The sequence below is a fragment of the Culicoides brevitarsis genome, chromosome 1, assembly GCF_036172545.1.
Source record: "Culicoides brevitarsis isolate CSIRO-B50_1 chromosome 1, AGI_CSIRO_Cbre_v1, whole genome shotgun sequence".
Classification (NCBI taxonomy): Eukaryota; Metazoa; Arthropoda; class Insecta; order Diptera; family Ceratopogonidae; genus Culicoides; species Culicoides brevitarsis.
Window position 1 is genome coordinate 7,542,812 of NC_087085.1, and position 18,888 is coordinate 7,561,699.

The following is an 18,888-nucleotide window of genomic DNA, read 5'->3' on the forward strand; positions in this document are numbered from 1 at the left end:
CACGCATTGGCAAAAATGATGATGTATTGAGTGAAAAACCGCAACACATAACCAAACTAGTAGTCTTCGTCAATTTCGTTCGTAGGTCGCACGTTAAGTCATAAGAGGAGCTGAATTATTTGAGATTTTGTGTGTTTTGTGTGCACATTATACGTTTGCTTTTGTGTGGATTTTAATTCTATTATTTGATGTGGCATTTCTGGCAAACAAAACGCATGTCACGATGTCACAACACAAATTAAAAGGGGTTTATTTGATGTTTGGCATTTGTTTGGAAATTGAAAAAGGTTAAATTTTTGATGGGTTTCCTGAAAAAAAAAATTGTTTCATAATTTTTTTTATGATTTTTCTGCAAAAAGAAAAAAATTTAAAGGATTCTCAAATAAAAACCTTTGAGAGATTCGAAAATTTTCTTTTAAAAAATTAAAAATTATTTTAAATATTTAACGAGCTTAAGTAAAAAATTTTTGAAATAATCATGAATGAAATTAAATTAAAAAATATTGTCAAAAAAATTAATTTTTTAAAAAAATATTTTATATAAAATATCATAAAAAAATTAATAAGTTCAGTTTTTTTGAATTATTATTATTTTTTTTAAATGTTTTTTACGAAAATCAAACATTAAATAAAATATTTTTATTTTATTTAAAAAAAATTTTTTTTTTTCAAAATTTTGTAAAAAAAATTAAACAAACTCTAAAATTTTGTTAATTAAAAATATTTTAAAAACTAAAATAATAATTTTTTGTTTTTTAAGTTAAAAATTATAAAAATATAAATTAAAATTATTAATTAAAAAAAATAATTTTATAATGAAGTATTTTTAATGAAATAAATATCATTAAAAAAATAAATAAAAAAATATTTTTTTGCAATATTAAAAAAAATAATTTATTTAAGAAATATTATTTTGTAATAAAATTTTTTATTTAAATTTGACAAAAACATTAAATATTTTTTTTATTTATTTTTTTTAAATTTTATAATTTTTATAAAACTGGTAAGAAAATATTTAAAAAAAAAATCAAAAAAATAAGTTTCTATAATTGCTCTTGACATTTTTTTCCACGTTGATAATTTTAAGTTCTTACAATAAAAAGATGCCTTCTTTGTTTATCACTTTGAAAAATAAGAAAAAAAAACTTTTCAGTTTTATTATAAAAGGATTTTCTTTATATTTTCTATATAATAACACATTTCTTTGATATATTTTATTGTACTGCTCTATTCTAACATTATTTTAAATTTTTCTCACATTTATTGTTATCGTCTACATTTCAATATAACTTTATAGAGAATTTTCCTTGGCACATAAAATAACTAACAAAATTCTTCGTATTTACAGATTTTTTTTTGATTATCAGCCATCTTAAAAGTATTCCTTCATGAACAAAATTTCGGCATACAACTCAATCATGCAGATGAGAAAGCAAGCGAGCGTCATGCCACTTGTCCAGCCGTTGTATGCGTGTCGCCGCGTGTTATTGTTTCCATGTCGTCAAACGGAAATAATGGAATTACTGTCGTAGACAACCAACAAAGAGTCGTCTTCGTCACTCGCAGTGCTGTCGTTATCGCCATTATTGCTGTCGCGTGCTACAAATTGGCTCGGATCTTCTTCATCTTCGTCGTCGTCGCTCGTAACGTCTGTCGTCGACAAATAATTTTCGTTCCGCGTTCGATAAAAGTAGCCATCAGTCGTTAAGTACTCCTGCGACAAGCAGAGTTTCTCCGTGTCACTCGAACTTTGTCATAGCTCGATAACTTCGGGTCCCTTCCACGTGATGCCGATCCGCAGCAAATTGTAGAATCGCATGACGCCCCACATCGCCAATGACTGAAAAGGAAATCAATATCAATTATCTGCTTAATAATAATTTTCGCTGCTTGCACAATCAATTAGAAATCAAAGTCTTGTTATCTGTCAAAAAATTCTTGTAATCAATCACGAACGTGTGTGTCAGTGTGTGAGAGGAGCAAATTTTATTGATACACAGGGAGAAAGGCGTTTCTGGGTCAAATATTTTCCATTGTTTAATTCTTCTTTGCGTTGCTTTTAGCACGGAGAGCAGCACAAAACAATGGAACTAGAAATATATAAGATAAATTTAATAAAACTCACGTTTAAACACGCTCTCGTTATAAAAAAGGCCACTTCTGCTTTACACAAGGCATCGAATTGCTGAAAAAGAAGTAGAAAAAAAGAAGAAAATGCTACAGATATTGTTTATTTGAAGGTTGTATCGAACATCGCACACACTCACATAATGTTGAAAGATGCGGGAAAATGAAAAAAAAAATGTTTAAGCAAAATTTTTTTCTAAAGGCATGATTTTTTTATTATTATTAATTTATTTTTAAGTAAAAAAAAAATAAAAACTTAATTTCATTGAAATTAATATTAAAATTAATTGATTAAATTAAATTTTAAAAAATTTTAAAATTCAAAAAAATTAATTGAATTAAATTAACTTTTAATTTAAGGTAATAATTTTATTAATAAAAATTATTTTTTTTGAAAAAAAAAATTCTGATAATTTTTTTTTATTTTTTATTGAATTAAAACTTAAAAGCTTCAATTTAAAATATTTTTGATATTTTTTTAACAAAAATTAAAATTAAATCTTTAAAATTTTATTTATTTTTCAAAAATTAAATTTTAATATTTTAAAATATTTGATTAAATTTTTTAAATTTAGCAAAAAATAAAAAGATTTTTACAGTTAGCCATTTATTTTTTTTAATTTTTTTAGAATATTGAGGTAATTTTTTTAGATTTTTTAAATATTTAATTTTAAATATCATGTTTAAATATTTTTACAAAAATATTTTTCGAAAATTTCAAAATAAATAAAAATTTATAAATTATTAAAAAAATGCTAAATACCTCAAAAATATATTAAAAAATTATATTATTAATAATTATTTAATTTAATTATTTTTTATATATTTCGAAATAAATAATATTATAATTTAATTATATACAATGCTAAATATAAATTAAAATATGATTATATTTAAAATATATTTAAAAAAAACTAATAATAAATTATTTATTAAAGAAATAAACATTTTGACAAAAATTTATAAAAAAAATAATAAATAATTTTTTAAAATTTAATTTATTTAAGTTTAACTCATAATTTTTAATAAATCAGAAAAAAAAAATATTTTTTTTTCATTTTTTCACATTTTCCCGCATCCACTTGTAAGAAAATAGCATCAAGGGAATCTTTAACGAAAAATCAATAATCAAGTTCACTCAAGTTAGCCAACTATTTACCACTATCTGTGCACATCATGTGCCATTATCATTATTTACTCTGTCTAAATATGAAAATTAACATGTTCACTTAATGCAAGCGACCGAAAGACAGAGAAAAGGAGATTCCGATCAGATTGTTTATGTGAACCTCATTAAATTAAAATAAAACCGTATTCAAATCTTGTCATGTGTAAAATTGCATGCCATTTCACGAGACAATATAACATTTTATTGTTTTTCTATTTTGCTTGCTGTTTCGCTCAGATGACAAGGAAGAAATGAATCCTTTTTACTACTTTTCTCTCCTTTCGTTTTTTTTTTCGTTCTGCTGTGCGGTGAAAACAAAATAAAAATAAAAAAAGGTGTAGATTTCAAACCAGGTACATCTGGATAAATATAAAATACACTAAATTGAGCAAATTTTATTACATTCCCTGATAAAGTGTACTGTTGCCGCTGAAACGGGTTCAACCATTTTATTTTACTTTTTTTTCTCCCAACATTTACGGAGAAATGAGAAAAGTTCAACTAAAACTATGAAAAGGTGTTTTTTTTGCTGTGCTGATAGCATCTTGATGACGACACTTTTGTACTTTTTCCCGCAAAATTTATGGGCAAGACACGAGAATTATGGCGGTAATGTGAACGATTATATGAAATAAAAAAAATAAAGAAAAATTGTGAATAAACATAAATAAATAAATAAAAATAGCAAAAATATGCTGTTACGGTTCAATAGAAGTAAAGAATAAAATAAAATGATTTATATGAGGGAGATGTTTTGTTATTGCGGGAAAAAACTTTCTTTTATTCCAACATTATTTTTTTTGTAAAATTTTCTCGTACAAAACTTACCCTGTTTACGTGGTCTCGCAACACATTTGAATAAACCATTGCAACCGCTTCTAAAGCCATAAATGTAATAAATCCTAATATCCATGGAACCACTAAGCCGGAATTTTCCTGTAGAACAAAAAAAAAAGGAAAATTCGTTAAATGTTTTTGTCGGTAAAAATAAATAAAAACAAAAAAAAAATAAAATTAAGATCAAAGTTCGTCGTGTCATGGCAACAAATCTGGTTTTTCAATCAGAATTCGGCAAAAAAAAAATTAAAATAAAAAAAATTCTTTTATGTTTCTCATTAACTTTCATGCGAGTCGTAATTTTTCTAAACTTTTTTTTTTGTTTTGTGGAAACTTTTAATTTTACTTGTCTCTCTCACAAAAGAGCACTCGTAAAATTACGACTTTTAATTTAGACGTTGTTGTTTAGCTCTCTTAACATTTTTTTTTTCTTTTTTTTGTGTGCTGATGATTCTTAACAACAACAACAACAAAAAGCATCAGCAAAATTAATCTCGTTGTATTTACATAACATTTACAACTCTGTTCCGTTCTCTCTCTCGGTTTTTTTTTATGTCGTCGTCGCAAAACTTTAAAAGGAACTTTTTGGCATTCTCTCAGAATAAAAATTAGCCAATTAAAACGCTTTATGTGTGGGATGAATAGTGGTTGAAATGTGGTACTTTTTCTTAATGGGTGAAACACGAAAGACCCTAATTATGCTAATTTGCTCGGCGTTTGTTCTCCATGTTGTTTATTGATGTTGGCTTTTGTTTAATATACTTGGTTGACGTGATTTTTCATTTTTTTTCTTTGTGTGAAAAGAAATTTTGTGAATTGGAGGTTTTATGAACAGATTGAGGTTATTTACAAGGGAAATGTGTTTTTATGATTTTTTTTTCTTATTTAATTTTTGAAATAAATAAATAAATTATAATTAAATAATAAAAATAAAATAATAAAAAAATAAAAAATAATGAATAATAAATAAAATAATAAAAATAAAAATTACTAAATAAAAAAAATATTTAAAATATAAAAAATAATTAAAGAAAATGTTATTTGAAAAATTCACATTATTTTGGATAAATTTTAAGAAAATATGTCAAAAAATAAATAATTTCATATTTTTTAATTTAATGTTTATTTTAAAAAATATTATTCATTTGCATGATTTTTTGACATTTTTATTATTTCTTTTTTTTTAAATAATAAAAATTTTTTAATTAATTTTAATAAATAATAAATAAATAAAAAAATAATTTTAATAAATAAATAATCAATAATTTAAAAAAAATATATTAATTAAATTATAATAAATTTATTTTTTAATTATTAATTTTCAACATTTTTGTATAAAAAATATTATTATTAATTTATATTTTTGATTTTTTTTATATTTTTTTTAGCTCAGAAAAGAAAATATTTTTATTGTTTAATAATTAATAATATTTGATAAAATAAAAAAATATATACCTTAAATTATATTTGGTAAATTAAATAAAAAAATGTAGTTCAAAAAAAAAAATTAATAAAAAATTAAATAAAAAAAAATTAAATAATTTTTTAATTAATTTAAATAAAATTAAATTTATTTTTTTTAAATAATTTTAAAAGTTTGATTCTAAAATTAAAAAAAAATAACTTTTGTTTAAAAAAAATTGAAAAATATTTTTTAGTTAAAATAATTTGATTCCTATTAAAATTTGCTTGAATATAACTTAAATTCTTTAATAAAAATTTTTTTAATATAAAATAAAATTCTTTAATAAAACGACAAATCCGCGACAAAAATCAATAGATGTCAAAACCTTTCCCAATATTTTTTTTTATTTATAGCTCCGCCGACATATTGGTCTTTCGCAAGATATAAATCATAAAATAATAAAAATATGTCTGGATTTGCTGTCATAGTGAAAAAAAAATGAGAAAAGGCAATAAAAAGCCACTTACTTATAACTACTTTTTATGGTTCTTGGATGGTTTTACAAGACAAACGACAATGTTTATGTATAACTTGTTCGGAGTGGAACATCAAGAAAAGCAATGTATCATGTAAATCGTTTATCATCAATAATAAGGATAAAATATTGAGCACTTTTTCATTTTTTCTGCTTTTTTCTCGTTCTTTGTTTACTTTGTCCAACGACTTTTTTCAGATGTTCAAAGGAAATTTTTTTAATTTTCTTCGTCGTCTTCAATCTCGGCTTTTATTTTTTATAGCTTTGGTAGTTAAGAGAAGAGTGCAGATAAAATGTATCGCACTTAATAAAGATCTCTTTCGGAAGTGCTTTAAGACAAAAAGTACATTGTCGTTATCCCTGCCTTTTGTTTTAATGTCTTTGGTTCCGACATGAAATGTGTGTGCTTGACCATCCTGCGTCATTTGCTCGAATCCAGTTAATTCGTCTGAAAACGAGACTTTACACACGAAAAACATGCAGAATCCCATCGAGAATACAAAACACTTTTGTTTTCCATTACTCTACCTTACGAATTTTTTTTTGTGTTGTTTCCATCAAAATAATCTACTTTGAGGTTTAAGGGTAATCACCGACTACTATATGTTCGCGTCGTCTAAGATTGCTGACTACATGGAAAAAAGACGCACACGAGAAGGAGCAGAATAAATATAGTCGAGCTGTGCATTGTCAAATGTGCCCCCAAGGAGTGTTTAGCAAAAGACGCAAAATATATTTTATGTATGTTGTTGCGAGAGGCGGAGAACGAAAAAACTTGTTTTTAAGCCAGATTCAATGAAGAACAGATACAATTTACAAGAACAACCTGAAAGTCATTTTTTACCGCATTTCAATTGAAATTTAAAAAAAAATTGTCTGTCTGTAATTTTTTTTTAAAGAAAAATATTTTTTTAACAAAAATTTATTTTAAATTTTTAATTTAAAATTAATTTATTTTTTTTATAATTTTTTTTTACTTTTATTTTAAACTTTTAATTTAATTTTATTTTTTTAAAATTTAATTTATTTTTTTTTTTTTTTTTAATTTAATTTAATTTAATTTAATTTTTTTTTTAATTAAGAAAATTAAATTTTAATCATTTTTTTTTGAAAAAAAATTTATAGTTTTGTTTTTTCAAGAGCAAAAAAACTAAATAAATTGTTCAAAGCAATTTTTGTTTTTAATTTAGGCACTAAAAAACTTAAATTTAAATTAATAAAATTAATTTAAAAAAAAATAAGAAAATTATTTAATTTTTTTCAATAATGTGGTTTAATTTTTAATTTACGTCAACTTTTGTATCGCAATTCGTCTTTTTCTTGTAAAAAAGCACAAAACATAGGCAACAAAGCAAGTTGGTCTAAGAAAATTTATTCAAACAAGGCTACAAAGGAGACATTGTAAAAACTTGAAAAATAAAAAAAAATACAAACAACGGGTAGGTAACGCAATTGATTTTTCCCTCAGTTCTTTTTCTTGTTTTTTCTATTATTATTTTTACTGTCACAGCAAGTCTCCTATGAAATGATGACAAAAATAAAGCCAGTTAAACATATGCTTTTCATATTATTATTTTCATTGTCTCGCACAAAAAAAAAGTCTAAAACAATTTGTGAAACACAAGAAAGAGGTTAAGGCATTTGTCTCTGATTTTTTTTCTATTTGTACCTTTTTTTCTTGTCGTCGTCATTTTATCCGTAAAATAAAACAAGGGAGAAAACAACAATTCAGCAGAATTTGTATCTTTTTTTTCGTTTTGTTTTTAGTGTGGCGATAATGACTTGACTATCGTCTTTTGGGTAAACGAAAAAAAAAACGAAAGAAAAAAAATTCGCAGACATTTAAAAACAAATAGGAAGTCATTAAGGAGTGATAAGAAAACACATTTTGAACAATTGTGTGCTTTTTGTGTGTGTATTATGCGGTATAAAAATCTCTTTAGATTAGAAACTAATTTTTTATGTCCCGTTTTTTATAAAAAAAAAACAAAACTTTTTGTTCGTTCAAAAGGTAATTATTTTTACAACCTTTTTGTTATTTTTTATAAATCTTTTTTTTTTCTTTTATTAATCAGGGAAGACGTTTAAAAATTTATCTACCTTAATTAATGTTGCATGCTTTGAATATTATTAACAGGGATGAAAAAAATATTTTTTTTAAAGATAAAATTTAAAAATATTTAAAATATCTATAAAAATTAATAATAATATTATTTAAAAAAAATTAAAAAAATATTAAATTAAATTAATTAAAAAAATAAATTTTAATAAATAAATTTAATTAAAATAAAAAAAAATATGTATAAAATTTGCTTGATATTTAGTAAAGTTTTGCAAAATTTTTTTTAGAAAATTATCAAAATTATTATTTATTAAATATGAAAATTAATAATAAATTTAATAATTAATATTTTTTTAAATTTTTATTAATTAAAATTAATATTCATATTTATTATAAGAAATTATTCTACAAAAATAATTTAGAAAATATTAATAATTTTTTTACCATTTTAAGAAAATTAAAATAAAATTAAAAATGTTATGAAATTTTCTAAAAAAAAAAAAAATCCAAAATTTACTAAAAATAATATTTTTATTAAAAAAAATTAAAATAATTTATTTTATATAATTTCTAAAAATTTATAATTTTTAAAGTATTAATTTATGATTAAAAATTTTAAATTTTTCAATATATTAATCAAAATTATTTTTTTAATTTTAAATTTCGAAAGAAATTATTAAAATTTTTATTTAATATTAAATTAAATTTAATATTAAAATATTTTATTATAATAGTTTTTAATTAATATTACCTATTTTATAATTATTTTTATTTTTAATTAAATAATTTTATTTTTATATTGATAAATAATTAATTTAAATAAAATTAATAATTTAACATTATTTAAATATTTTTAGATATTTTTTTCCTCCCTGATCATAAAAACATAAAAAAATGTTATACAAAAAAAATATTATAAGGATCACAATTTAATAAATAGTTTAATAAAACGCCCTTCAATGTTAAGCAATTTTTTCCGGGTCCCTTGAGAATAATTATAAACAATTTTTTCGAGTACTCTGAAAATGTCTGTCCATTAATAAAATAAAACAAAACAGAAAAATACTCCGAGAAGAAGAGTAAGCATACAAGAGGTTTTATACCCAAATAAATATTATTGTTTCCACTTCAGGTAATTGTCGGTTTGATTATATTCATCATTTATTTTATTCTCTGGCCTTAAGTTTATCCGATGAATTATTACCGTCTGCTCCTTCTAACATGCCTTTCACTCGCCTTAAGGGTTACATTTTTGCTCACCCAACCATCGAGTGCGAACATTGTACGGAACATTGTGAGATGAAAAATTTCCTCATGGGTCGATCCTTTTTCTTAGTTTATCGTGTGTGAGTGCCCGAGAAGCAAAATATGAATGAAAGCACATTTTCCAATTACTTGAACGCAATTACTTGTGAAAAGGGCTCAAATAATTAACAAAATTGGATCTTATTAATAACGGAATGTCGATTAAATTAAGGAAATCTTTTCAGGAGACACTTTGTATTTTTTTCTCTCGGAGGCACGTGTCAAGTCAACTATGCGAAAAATGGAATTTTTACATTCCAGTCACACATTTCATAATCCTCGTCTATGGGTTGAACGCATGCTCTTATAGTTGGGCTTAGCGATACCACAAAAAAAAAACGGTAAATTGATTCATTCACTTATCAGTTCCCTTTTTTATGTGCGTTTATGTCGTAAAACAATACTTCCCTCGTTGAGACGGAAAAAAAGTCGAGCAAAAAATTCACCCTTAATTCCGAGAATCAATTAATATTAAATGTCGTTTTTTTCTTGATGGATTTTTTTCCTTCTTTTTTTCTTGAAAGTACGGGAAATGTAAAAAAAATATTTTTTTTAAATTTTTCAAAATATATATTTTATTTTTTTTTTAAGAAAAACATTTTTAAAAATTTAATAAATAAAAATATTTTTAAAAATTCCAAAAAATTATTAATTATTGAAATTAATTTTAAAATTTCATTTTTTCATTAAATAAATAATTTTTATTAAAAATATGTATTTTTTTTCGCAATAAAAAAAAAATTTATTTTATTTTTTATTTTCAAAAAAATTATTTTAATTTAGATTTTTAATTTTTTTTATTTGAGATATGGAATAAAAAATAAAAAAAAATAATTTTTAATTGTTTCAATTTTTCACATTTCCCGCACTTTCCTTGCGAAATGATAACAATATTGTCATAATCGATAATTCCTTCGATATTATTTTTTTTTTCGGGAAAATAATGAGAAGAAAATTGAGTTTCTCTTGCGAATTAAATTTTTGTTGTCGTAGCGAAAAAAAAAGAAAGAAAAATAATCAAATTCATGAGATTATCTCCGTTTAGCAAACAACGTTGGTAACTATAAAATGCTTTCACACAAGTATAATGATAATCATGATGAGTGAGCCAAATGTGAAATTTATTATTCAACACAATGAGAATACTTAAATAAAAATAATGTTTTTGGCACACATTTGAATAATGATGCGATGAATGGTAAACAATGCCAAAATGAGGAGCTTATGAAATATATTCCCATTTTTGCACAGGAAACTCCAAAAAAACCTCTTTTTGCTGCCCTTTGAAAAAAAGGAACAAATGCGCTCTTAGTTCGAGTCTGTAAGAACGCCCGAGACGAAAAATGATGAAGAAAATGACAATGAGGAAAAAAAAAGAGAGAAACTGTTCAATAATTCATGAGTTTTGTTTATCATACATGATGATTGTGTGTCGACTGTTTATTCATTTGTATTTTTACTGCTTTGCGAGTCAAGAAGTTTCGAGTCCTTTTCAACACACAAGCATACAAAAGGAAAATGGAAAAAGAGGAAAAATAATAAGATGGAGTCGCTGTTAATCACAGAACGAGCAGCAGCAGTGGGGAGTTACTTACCTTATAAATACCGAATAACAAAAGAATGCTGAGCACTATCATCGATAGTTGGGTTCCTATTATTGCCATGTATGCTATCTGGACGCCTAAAATAAAAATAAAGGAAAATGTGCTTTAATGAGATTTTTTTAATTCAAGATTTTTCTATTTATTGTTCTGAATTAAATTTTAATTATTAATTTTCCTAAAAATTTGATTTTTGGAAAAAAAATAAATTTCATATTTAGGCAAATTATTTTGCTCGATTTTTAATTTTCTAATTTATTTGATTTTTTAGAGCAAGTTATTTTTTATTTTTCAAATTTATTAATCAAAAAATAATATTTTTATAAAAAATAATATAATAAAATTTATTTTTAAAATTATAAAAAATTTTTAAAAATAAAATAATTAAAAAATTTTTTTAAAAAAAAAATTTTTTTTATATAAAATTATAAAAAATTAAAATGATTATAATAAAAGAATAAATTATTATTTTTAATTTTCTGTATTTTTAACTCTAATAATTGAGAGTTTTTTAAAGTAAAAATATTTTTAAATGTTATATTAAAATTATCTAGTTATTTATTAATTAAATTAATATAAAATTTTTATAATAAAAAAAATATATAAAATTTTAATATAATTATTTTTAATTTTAACTAGAAATTAAATTGCAAATATTAATAAAAATTAAAAAATAATATTAAAAAAAATAAAAAAATTAATATTTAAATAATTAAAATAAAAAATTATATTTTTTAATTAAAATTAATAATTATATTTTTATATAATAATAAAAAATTATAATCATGATATAAAAATATATTTTAAAATTAAAATATATTCATTTTTATTCTGATCCTTTAAAATTTTGACTATTTAAACAGCAAAAGGGAGAAAAAGTTAAAAATTAATTTGAAAGGACCTCACATTCAACATAATTTGAATTTTGTTTGTTTTATTTTTTTAATTTTAAACTGCAATATCACATTTTTTTTCATATGTAAACGACAAAAAAATTTAAAAAAAAACTTTTTACTCACCATAATAAACATCCTCTAAATCACTAAATTTTTTCGCATTTTCGCTTATTCTCCAGGCGTAGAGAAGAACCACCAATATTGAAATATTCTGAAAAAAGAGAAAAAAAAATAAACATGTCAAAATCAGTTTTTTTACTTTAAATCCTTAAATACTAAACACTTTTTTCAGTAATTCACGTAAACACCCTCATTTTGTTTCATATCGTTAGCAAAGTAATTTTCAAAGCTTTGGTTTGCAAGAAAAAAAATGTTGGGCTCTTGCTTTGACAACTAACCGTGTAAAGTAAGTGAAAAAAAAACCTTAAACGTGAATTTATAACTTTGTTAGCACATCATAAACGGTTCTTTGCCTCACACCTCTTGTGCTGAAATCTGCAGCGTAAGTTAATAAGAAAAGTGTTTGTTTGTTTATATGTTTCGCATTCATTAAATTTTAGGAGGCGTAAAATTTTTTACGGTTTAAAGGTTTTGACATAATTCAAGTTGAAAAAAAATTTTTCCTCGAAATGAGGTTACGTGCCTTCTTTCATCGCATAAATTATTATTATTATTTTTTAAAATGTGTGCTTCGTTAATTCATTGCATGTTTTTTCGTGATAAAATATAATTTTGATTATTTTCCATAAATTCATTTTTTTTTTCGTTTTTGTAAATTCGAAACTCCGACGACAACGACGACGAGATATTTGTATTAGAAAAATTGTAGAAGAGAAAGAATGATAATAATGCTGCCAATCTTATAAACCATAAATCCTTGAAAACTTTTCACAATTTCATGCACATCCAATGACTTTTTACGGAGCACATACAACTTTGAGATCAACATAACAAGCAATGGAAAATATATTCTCCTCTTATTGCCATCGATGTTGTTGTTGTTGTCTGTAATACGGCGGAAAATTTTGTCTATGCATTATTACTCGTGTTGTATGATGATATGGATCTTCGGAGAATAAATATCATTTTGAATTTATACATCTGGCGTCGTGCTGTTGTGCTGTGTTTCATCATCATCATCGTCGTCGTGTTGTTGTTGTTCCCCAATATCAGAATACACACTTGTAATTAAATTGATCGATGTTGCATGTGTGTGATGCGAATGGGGAGCAAAGTTTATCATGTAAGTTTTATTTTATAAATACGACCCAAATAATAATCCAATTATTTCAAACTTTAATCGAAAATATACAATTTGACCAAAAATACAAAATTTAAAGTTTATTCAGGAAATATTTTTTGAAAATATGGAAAAATTAATATTTGCAACATAACATGTCAATTTATGAACAAGAAGCTTATGGCAGATAATATTCACAAAAAGTGACAACCAAATTTATCAATTCTGTAAAATTGATTTTTTTTATTTAAATTTATATCAGATGTCATCTAAATGTCAAAATCTTCAATATCTGATAAGAAAATATTGTATTGCATGATATTGATTTTCTCCTTCCTAAGTTATTTTTTTGTGAAATTCGCAAAAAAAATATTTCATATTGAACATCTTGATAAAAAAATTATTTGATTTTTTAAAAATTTTTTAATCATTTTTAATAAATAAAATTAATTAAAATTTATTTAAAATTAATTATTTTAATAATTATTTTATAATTATTAATTTATAATTAATTATTATTTATAATTATAAAAATTATATTTATAAATATTTTTTAATTTTTAAAATATAAAATTTTCGTTTTTAAAAATAATTTCTTATAAAATTAAAAATAATATTTTATAAAAATTATTAAAAAAATAAAATATAAAACTTAACCTTAAGTTTGAGTTTTTATAAAACAAAATAATTGAAATTTTACAAGAAATAATTTTTAAAATATTTATTAAAATATTATTTTTTGAAAAAAGTAAAAAAAATAATTAAAAATTTTATCAAAAGAAATTATCTTTAGGGCTTAATTTTAACTAAATTAAGATTTAAAAAAAAAAATAAATTAAATTATTATTATAAAATTCTATGATTTTCAATATTTAAAAATTTAATATCATTTTTTAATTTAAAAAAATCATATTTTCTTTAAATTATTATCATAATTTTTTATATTGTTTTTAAAATTATTAAAAATTCTATTATTGTTTTTTTTATATTTAAAAAAAACATATTTCAACAAAATCTAGAATTAATTTAAAAAAAAATAAAGAATTTCTTAAAAATAAAAATAAAATTATGAAAATTTCAATTAAATTTCAAACGAAAATTGTTAAGAAAGTCAAAAAGTTTATTTTTTTATTTTGGTAATTCATTTTTAATTTTTATTTTAATCATTCAACATATTTTCTTGAATTTCAAATAAATAAATTTTGTCTATCTTTTATTTTTTTCACATAAAAAAATCAAATTCTTTTCCAACTTGCAAAATTTTGCTCACTAAAATTCATTAAATCCCAAAGCCCGATTTAATAAATATTCTGACTATGGGCTTTTCTCCCTCATTTATATTATGGCAAAATATAAAATGTTAACAATCATCGTAAAAAACGTACGAAAAGTCCAAAGATGAGGAAATGAACGAGCTAAAATATAATTTTTATATCGTAACATGGTCATAAATTAAAATTTAAATAAATCTTTACACTTTTATGCGTTTATAATGTTGTTTTATGGCAAGTACTTATCCTTAACGAAAGTAAGATGGTAAATAATTTCCCTCATTTAATCAAATTAAAATATATATTTTGTACACAAAAGTGAGTTATCAACCGCATAAAAAGTGATTTTCTTTGTTGCTGGACCCTTTTTCATTAAATTATTTTTTTTTCTTTGCTCTCCTTAAATTTTATGTTGTTCCTTTGTTGTTGTTCAAAGTCAAAAGTAAACCGAGTGTCGGGAATAAATAAACGTAGAATCATCATCATCTGCAAATCTACAAAAAGGCATTGTTTTTAAACCATTGCTTTTTATTCCGCAAAAACCCCGATTCCATTTAAATTACAAACGCGTTGGTTTGCTTAGTTTTTACGATAGACTCGGTATTTTCCCGCATTTCAAGAAAAATTCTTTGTCTACACACTTTTTTCCGTACTTTCACATAAGACAAGGGTTTAGCAGTAAATATGTTGCAGGATGGGTTATCATTTTGATATTATTATTATTCTTCCTCTTATTGTGGATTGCCAGTTAACTGTTTCATTTTTTTTTCTCTCTCGGTCGGAGCATTGTCTGTGGAGAATAATTTTAAACTCTATCTGAATATTTTGTAATGAAAAGGCATGTCAGACCACCATCAAATTGTTATTATACGGCAAGGATTTTCCTTTGTGCTCTTCGTTTTTTTTTTTCGAATTTCCACAGAATTTGATAAAAGGAAATCATTTTCGGGCAAAAAAAAAATATTTTATGGAAATGGAGAGAATTTACTTTAAAGTATTTCTGCGTCTTTTAATTTTGATAAAACGCAAAACTATTTCGAAATTAAATTCTACTTCTCCCAAGTGACGGGAGAAAACATCGCGCAAACAACAGAGAAAGAAATTTAATTACTTAGAAAAACTATATTCGTTCAAACCATAACATTTTCTAATTAAATGAATTACAGTAATTAATTTTCATTTATAACAAATTAAAAGAAACTCGCATAGATCAACAATGTCTTAAAACGTTGAAAGGAATTTTTCGCGTGTGTCATTAACAACGAGGCGTCTCCATTTAAAGTATTTCTTGCAGAGTCATGACATGGAACATCGTCGCAGTGTACCAAACGACACATATTATTGCATTCTCAGAACATTAAGCACCACAACCTCTACTTTCACAATAAAAGTACATTTTAATAGTCTTAGTCATTATCTGTTTTATGACCTTTTAATGTACTAACAATGAGTTTTCTTTTTAATTTACCTCTTTCTTCGTTCAATTTATATAAGAAAAAAAATATAACAATTTTTTTTCTTTAATGTTATAGTTACTCTTGCTGTGAAAAAAGAGTAGATTGTCCAAAAATTTTCTGATTTTTTTAGATATTTTTTAATTTTTTAAGATTTTTTTTATTATTGAATGTAATTAAAAAAAATTATTATCAAAATTTTTAATTAAATTAATTTTTTATAATTTTATTTTCTGAAATTTAAAATTAAATTTATTGAATTTCAAAGTTTTTTAAGCAAAAAGATAAAATTTTATTTTTAAATTATTTATTTAATTTCATTTAAATGTTTTACTCAAATTTTGAATTTATTTTTTTTATAAATAAAATATTTAAATGTTATATTTTTATTTAATTAATTTTTTTACTGAAAAATTAAAATAGTTTTTCAAAATTTATTATTTTTTTTTAAATTATTCAATATTTAAATGTTATTTCCAATGATATTTGATTGAAAAATTGGAAAAATTTATTTTTTTGTAAAAATGATTTTTTATTTTTTTTTTTTAAAATTAAAAAAATTTTAAATTTTTTTTTTTTATTTGATTTAATTTAATTTAATTTTACAAAAATTCTTTTATTTTAATTTTAAAATTAAATTTTAATTAATTTAAATTTAAAATTAAAAAAAAATATTTTTTTAGTGTATTTTTTTCAAAAATTAAAATTAAAAAATTAAAATTAATATTTGAATTTTATTTTTTTATTATTAAAAATTTTTTTTTATTTTTGTAAAAATTTTTTACTTGTCTTTTAATTTTTTTTTTATTTATTAATTATTTATTTATTTAATTTATTTTTTTAAATATAAAAAAAAAAAATATTTAATTTTTTTTTAAACTTTTTTTAATTCAAATATTTTATGAAAATTAATTTTTTATTTAATTTTTTTTTTTTTTTAGAAAATTTTGATCATCCTATCAACACTAAAGACGAAAAAAATCTGAATGGATGTCAAAGAACGTAAAACGACGAGTAAAAAGCCCAAGATAATCGTCGAGTCTGCACCATACTAACGTAATAATTTTAATTAAATCTTTTTAACCACATGCAAACTGTCATGTTATCATGCATTTTATTACTTGCACCATCGCAGATTTAACAACAACAAGAACATCAACTCCGACAACCGTGACGATGTCGTGCAAAAGAGAAAATAAACAACTTACCAAGGAATAAATGGCACTGGTAAATGCTAAATGTTTGGCATGTAATATCCGACAACACCCATTTCCTCTAAATGGCCCATACGGGTAAATAATAGCTGACTTCATCATTTTTTATCGTTGTTCTCCTATTTTTTCCCAACTCGTTTTTTGTTTTTCGTTTGTTTTGTGTATTATTGTCAATTACTTCGGAGAGAACCCTTGGACGATGACACGAAATGATGCAGTTCGCTGCAAGTATTTTGTAGTTTTTTCATATTTTCCGTCCTTTTTTTAATAAAAATTTATTGTTTTTAAAGTTGGTTGCCTTCACAAATCTGGAAAAGAAAAAAAAGAGAGAGAAAGTTGAAGAAATTATGATGAAAAATAAACTTTTTTTATTGTTTTTTTTTATTTTGAGCGAAAAAACTGCACTAAACAAGTCAAACAAAATTTACAAAATTTTAAACTGCTGACATTGACATTTGAAGTTGCCTTTCATTCAACGAAATTTATGTAAATTGCTGTTTTAACTTTTTTCATTAAAAATTTTTGTTGCAAAATATTTCTTTTCGCGAATTCTTTGACCAAGCAATGACAATAAAATATTTTTTTTTTTTCAGAAAAATTGAAAATTTTTACCTTTGAAGGAATTTCAAAGCAGAGAAAAGTTACAAGTTATTGCAAATTACCATAAAAATAGTGCCGCGTTCAATTTTCGCAAAACGGGCTGCAAAGTGCATGACAGAGTAAAATTTATATTGCAAGTTTTTTTTTTCTTCGGTACCTCTTTAACCCGCTTTCCTTCTTTTGTGTGTGAGGATGTGTGAATAACTTGGTAAAAAATAAACTGCTTGTCACGTTTCACCTTTGTTAGGCATGCATGCATAGTTTGCGGCTTGTACGGCGCTTCACTTTATCATCATGCATGTAAATATGCCTCCATATAATTTTAAAATATCTGAATTTATGTGGGGAAGGTAAGGGAATAAATTATGATCATGCAGTGGAAATAAAATATGCCAATGAAAATGGAAAATGCGGGCTTGTGTGTGTGTCTCTGTGTGCAAAAATTCTTCGGAAGTTTATTTGTTCTAAATAACTTTACGCTCCTTCTCTCTCTGGCTGCACTCGTTTTATTTTTTTTTTTTGTCATTGATAAATGATTTCTCGTTTCTATAGTTACTTCACAATTTCACATCACATCGGCAAATGGCGAGAAGAGGATTTTTTTTTGCTCGCCACAAAATCTGTTTGTCTTGATTTAACCTTCGTTGCGACACACGAGTAGTTACTTTCGATAATAAATGGCGAAAATCGTTATTTGATACAACATTTGAGGCAACATCGTAAAAAAAGTGTACGCGTCGATGATGTCCAGCAGTGTGGGACAACATTTTGTTCCATTAGAAAATTAGCTTTTTAACACACAATCACAAGCGCGTATAAAAATGAAGGATAACGTGGTCGTTTCCATTTAGTATTACGGAACATTGATCTATTGTTGTGAATGGTTATAACATTGCACTGTTAAGGACGTGGCTGTTAAATGTTCCCTTTTATGAGAAAATGGGTGAGTTTTAATATTTGAGAGATTTATTTAATTAATTAATTTTTTAAAAATAATTTTATATATTTTTATTATTTTTTAAATTTAATAATTTATTTTTTTATTAATTTTTTTTTTAATTAAATTTTTTATTTTAATTTTTTACAATAATTTTTATTTAAATCACAAAATTGATAAAAAAATATTTTAAATTTAATATATTTTATAAAATAATTTTTTTCGATGAAAAAGGA

The 18,888-nt window shown here is 22.9% G+C and overlaps 1 protein-coding gene across 1 annotated transcript; it reads right to left on the minus strand.

Moving 5' to 3' along the window:
• Nucleotides 1-1,230: 1,230 nt before the first annotated feature.
• Nucleotides 1,231-17,217, minus strand: LOC134827140 (uncharacterized). The gene is made up of 6 exons (XM_063839695.1): nt 17,110-17,217; nt 12,060-12,147; nt 11,035-11,120; nt 4,124-4,231; nt 2,126-2,185; nt 1,231-1,840 (listed from the first exon to the last, which is right to left on the minus strand). The coding sequence occupies exons 1-6, from the start codon at nt 17,215-17,217 to the stop codon at nt 1,754-1,756; spliced, it is 537 nt and encodes a 178-aa protein (XP_063695765.1). The 3' UTR covers nt 1,231-1,753.
• Nucleotides 17,218-18,888: the final 1,671 nt, after the last annotated feature.